This window comes from Megalops cyprinoides, chromosome 7 (assembly GCF_013368585.1).
Source record: "Megalops cyprinoides isolate fMegCyp1 chromosome 7, fMegCyp1.pri, whole genome shotgun sequence".
NCBI classification, from domain to species: domain Eukaryota; kingdom Metazoa; phylum Chordata; class Actinopteri; order Elopiformes; family Megalopidae; genus Megalops; species Megalops cyprinoides.
In genome coordinates, this window is record NC_050589.1 from 4,283,785 (window position 1) to 4,289,204 (window position 5,420).

Below are 5,420 nucleotides of genomic sequence, written 5' to 3' on the forward strand. Positions count from 1 at the left end.
TTCTGCCATGATCACTGAACTGGTATTAATTGAGGGAAAAAAAATCTGCTACAATGACATTCAGGTTGGTCATTTCACAAGGAATTGATTACGGTTGCAGGACCGGAATTTGTCAAGCAAACGTCTTTACAATACAAGGCTTTTTGAAGAAACATCACCTGACTTTTCTAACCTAACATGCGGGTAAATTCATTGCAAGTAAGCAGGACTGCCATTTTGCTGAATCATGTGGATTAACGTAAGAATAAATAATTAGCACAAATGTCACAGACCTCTTAACTACAAATTAACTTTACACAATCAGTGGTATTTACACAACAATAACAAAAGTAGTGCTTTTTAGGTTGCCTATATGCAAAGTGGCACATATGACCTATACTGGTTTAAAAGGCATCTTAAGTTAACAACACACACAATGCAGCAAGAAAAAAAAAACATAAAAAATGAATCAAGTACAAGTAGACAAGTATCATATGGCAGAGTGATATTTGGTATCAAATATTTTTTGTCCCTCTATAAAAAGCACAGAAAAAAAGGTCTTATCCTTAAATTAACAAGAAGGAAAAAAAAAAAATGTCGTACAAAGTCCAAGCGAGAAAGTTAACAATTTGCACAGCTTGGGTGTGATGCCTGGGGCAGGTGGGAGGGGCCTGGGAAATATGGGAGGGGCTTGGGACAAAGGAGGGGTGTGTCCCCCACAGGCTCACGCCCATCTCAGGTCTTCCTCCGCTGCTTCTATCGGCTCTGCTGAAGGTACTGCTGAGTGAACATGTTCAGCTCACTGTCCAGCCAGCCTGCTTTGTTCCTGAGGAAAGAACAGAAACACAGCTTTAATGTTTCCTCTCTCGGAGCCATGCTGGAGCTGCGCACCCAACACTCATTACGTTACATTATTGTCATTTAACAGATGCTCTTATCCAATTTTTACATGTTATCCATTTATAGAGCTGGATATTTAATGAGGCAACTGTGGGTTAACTACCTTGCCCAAGGGTACAGCAGCAGTGCCCTAGCGGGGAACTGAACCAGTAACGTATCGGTTACGAACCCTGCTCCTTACCGCTATGCCACACTGCCGCCCACTCAAAAGTAAAAGGAAAAGCATTACTCTATCCACAGACTCCCTTATTCAGAACAACTTACACAGCTTACATTTTGTACACTGTGGATGTTTCAATGAAGTAATCTAGGGTAAGTGCCTTCATCAGGGGTACAACAGCCGTGCCCAACTTGGGAAGTGAACATGAACTTGCAGGTGCTGGGTTACAAGCCCAGCTGCTTAACCACTCCACCTGATCCTGCCCAATACAATTCTTTGTGAAAATACATTTGTATAACTCATTCCGAACCTCCTTCCTAAAGCCTGTGAGATTTTACTGAAGACAGGGAATGTGATTTCCGTGAGTTCAGTCTGGGGTCTGAACCTGCACTCACAGATCCGGAGCAGACGGCCCACGGCAAGACTCCGTGGGCGTGTGGGCCCTTCCTGGGCCTCTTACCGTAGCAGCTTGGCTTTGCTCTGCAGGGAGTCCAGCAGCTCGATCTTGCAGTTCATATCCTTGATCTCATCCTCCAGGTTCTGCCGAGTCACGTCCACCTGCTGGCACAGCTGGGCGAAGGTGCCCGCCAGCTCCCTGTGTGACACAGACACAAGGCAGAGTCAGACACATCACACTGCAGTCATCTGCAATCAGGGCAGCAATCAGAAACAACATCACAGATCTGCTCCGGTGTGCAGGCAGCTTTAATGTGCTTATTCCACATCATTCACAGTTATTTTCAATAAAATGATGCAGATACTCTGGATTTTGGTTAAAAGGGGACTTTTAAATAAAAGATGTGACACGTGAAAAAAAAAAAAATTGTCAAAAATACAAAAGCTTCTTGTTACGTCTTGCAGTCAAAGGCACACAATCAATGCTTCAAGGGACAATGAGATCTAGCCTGCTCGTCCAATATGTGCTGATGTAATGGTACCCGCTCCAATGGTTTAAGTAACGTATATATTCTAGTAAAGTAAAGTATGAATTATACATTAGACCATTACATCAGCTGCAGAACGGAGGAACATGAAAAATTCCATCCAGTGCAGTGCACAGCATGTGAAGCATAGTAGAGTGCTATGACTGCCTCTCTCCACTAGATGGCTGGAATCTTCTCTCTTCAGCCTCAAATAAAAAAAGACCACAGGAACTATTTTTATTCGAGCTTATGTAACACAACGTGACAATTCATCCCTTCTAATTTTCCAGTGGTTTTAAGCACTAGATTTAGGACATTCTGTAGTACCCAGTAGCAGCAGCCCGCAAACTACATGAATGAAACGGATTATATCGCAGAGATGCACTGCCAAAAAATGTTCCCATTGTATAACAGGGGATTAGATTTTACAAGGAAAAAGGCCACTGAGATGGAGGCGAGTGGGTTGGGGGGGGTGAGTGGGGGGACGCAGACATGAGCAAGACTCACTGCTGGACTTGATGGCTGCAGTTGGATCCCGTGTAGCTGACGATGAGCTGGAGCTTCTCGCTGGCGTAGTCCACAAACTGCCGCTTGAAGGCCCTCTCCTTGGCCTTGGTGGTCCAGGTGAGTCGCTCGTAGACGTACAGCAGCCCGTAGAGACCCACTGACAGGGCGATGAGGCGCCAGCCCACCGCTTTCCAAATCTGCCACACACACAGGGCAGTACATCAGGCGAGCCTCCCAACCCACTCACACCTCCCCATGGCATTTCAACTGTTTTATGGATAACTGGAAGATTTTTGAGGACTATTTCCTGCTACTGCAATTGAAAAATTCCTGTGAATGTGTGTAGGAAAACACCACAATCATAGCTTCTTGTGTCTGCCCCAGCATACTGAGTCAGCTAGCCCGTCTGTTAACAATAGCAACAAAGTGATGGTACTACATTTGAAAGTGATTCAAAACAGAGAGCTTGTGGGACAGCACCAAAAAAAGGATATCTGTCACTTTTGAGGAAAAAGTGGGAAGAACTTTTTTAGATTTTTCAAGGATAGCGGGATATCTGATCACTCTACATGACTTATTTTGCTTTCCAAGATACTGAAGGACCATGGAACCACGGTCCCCTAATGGCCACCACTACAGATGACAGGGCACATTGCTCTTACCACGCCTCCCACCACTATAATGCCCATAGACGTCCTCGAGGTCAGGGATGCCAGGCCCGTCACCATGGAGACCATGAGCTCCTCCTGAGTCATGGAGCCCTGGGGGAAGGGGGGCATGCTGGTGCTGACGGGGGTGATGGCCAGGGGCCGGGGGACCTGGGGAGGGCACAGGCTGTTAGCACGCAGGTCAGACACCGCATCCAAAAAACACGCACCCCCACACTTCAACCCAACCCTCCTTACATACCGAGCCTACCCTGTCAAAACATATAAACTGACACGGTTCATGTCTCTGCACGTTTCGTGAGCACATTTTCACTGTAATGATTTTGTTAGAGCTCTGCACTGCACACAGCTAAGTGACACTGAGCCCCTACTTGGTTATCACAGCAACAATTAAATGCTTGATTATACACTGTTACCCTTTTTCTGCAGCAGACAGACAGACAGACATGCTCTTGGCGCAAGGACCCACCTGGTCGTTGTAGCCCATAAGCGCCCGCCGGGTGCTCTTGGGCCCCAGGAAGCGGTTGACCAGCATGGTCCAGCCCAGGGAGAAGTGGAAGCCGATGTCCTCCTGGAAGTCGCTGCAGAGCTTGTCGCAGTTGAGGTCGTAGCTGAGGCTGAAGCACTGCCGGGGGACCAGCTTGTCGACCTGCTCCCTCACAGGGGCTGGCAGCAAGGGCTTTAGCCCCTCTGAGAGGAGAGAGCCAGACGGGCACACACACCAGAGCAGAGTCAGCGACACACACTTCAAATGCAGGGCGACGTGTCGAAAGTCTCACAGAGTAACGTTTAAAACAACCCCGACCCCGATCCCCACTAAAACAACTTGAACTAAATATACCCAATCAGCCGTGCGCAGGGTGCAAACTGGGGTTTCATCTCTTTCTGAATCTCACTGTTAGAGATGTCTGCAGAGTGTCAGTGGTGTGACAGCAGGGCGGAGCTCAGTGGGACTCACCGATCATCTCCGTCTGCGTGGTCTGCAGGGCCGAGGTGATGGCGCTGGAGCATCTCTCAGACATGTTCCTGCCCAGGCCCTCCTCGATGTGCCTGTGCAGCTCCTGGAAGACAGCAAGAGATTGTCAGGCCAGAACCGGTCACACAGAGCACTCGGAGGGTGGGGCCCGTCAGGCCAGTGCCTGCAGACAGAATACTGCTGCATCCTCCACAGTAAGACAAGCGTCCTCACACCATCTCATTTGCATGGTACCTTTTACACTGCAAGGATAATCACTGGTAGTGCGATACCTGTGGTACTGCGATAATTTCCCTAATGTTTCAATGCTCATATAATGCTTCCTTTCTTATTGCATTTACATGGCTGTGGTCAAATGGGAGGGTTCCGCTTTGTAGTATCACATACCGAGAGTCATTTTTACAGAAATAGGCAAGCTTCCCATCACGTGTACATTCTCCCAGATATACCGCCTGCTACAGTTACCATGTGACCTAGTAACAGCTGTGTTTTCACTCAGCAGGAGACAGCACACTGATAAGCTATATAGAGCCAATAATGAGGACAACTACATCATCTTAAACTGGCCTGACTATTCAGAGTCTGACCAGGTGGGAGCATACATGGAAGCCTGTTGTAACATTGACACACAATTGTGTCTGCAAAAAATTGTGACCTCACAATGTTCTTGACCAACAGAACAATGCAAGGAAGGCTTTGGCTTTTTATGGGTTGAGGCAGTGAGAATGCTGGCAGCCTTGCTGTTATATCTGGAAGCAGAGGAAATGAGGCAGGATTGAAGTGCCAGGATTAGCAAGACAATGTAATATCAGATCGGCACTCACATTTTTATACACCTTCAGCACCACCGGAGACGGGTGGAAATCCATGTGGAACTCATCCACCAGCACATAGAGCCGTCTGATCTCCTCAGCCATGGCGTTGGACACCTACAGCCACCAAAGACAAAAGATAGTTACATGAGTTCAGACAAAAAAATTAGTGACTGCGTGAGAAATTTTGCCCTAAGCGTTACATCAAATTACATTACTGTCATTTAGCAGACACTCCCTTCCACAGGTTACAGAGGTTACATTTTTTTGACATGTTTTTCATTTATACGGCTGGATATTTACTGAGGCAGTTGTGGGTTAAGTACTTTGCCCAAGGGTACAACGACAGTGCCCCAGCAGGGAATCAAACCAGCAACCTTTAGGTTACCAGACCTGCTGCTAACCTGCTACGCTACACAGTTGCAAGAACAGACAGGAGCAATGTGTGACTGAAATGAGACCACTGATACAGTGAAAATGGAAGTAAATGTGTTT

General features: G+C 47.1%; 1 protein-coding gene across 2 annotated transcripts in view; it reads right to left on the bottom strand.

Moving 5' to 3' along the window:
* Positions 1 to 216: 216 nt before the first annotated feature.
* mfn2 (mitofusin 2) overlaps positions 217 to 5,420 on the bottom strand; it is a 17,077-nt gene continuing 11,873 nt past the window's right edge. For both annotated transcript variants that reach the window (XM_036533660.1, XM_036533661.1), the window contains exons 12-18: positions 4,938 to 5,042; positions 4,096 to 4,198; positions 3,607 to 3,827; positions 3,132 to 3,287; positions 2,470 to 2,666; positions 1,500 to 1,634; positions 217 to 805 (exon numbers count right to left, since the gene is read on the bottom strand). In XM_036533660.1, coding sequence (XP_036389553.1) covers positions 736 to 805; positions 1,500 to 1,634; positions 2,470 to 2,666; positions 3,132 to 3,287; positions 3,607 to 3,827; positions 4,096 to 4,198; positions 4,938 to 5,042 — 987 coding nt within the window. In that variant the 3' untranslated portion in view covers positions 217 to 735. The remainder of the gene's footprint in view (positions 806 to 1,499; positions 1,635 to 2,469; positions 2,667 to 3,131; positions 3,288 to 3,606; positions 3,828 to 4,095; positions 4,199 to 4,937; positions 5,043 to 5,420) is intronic.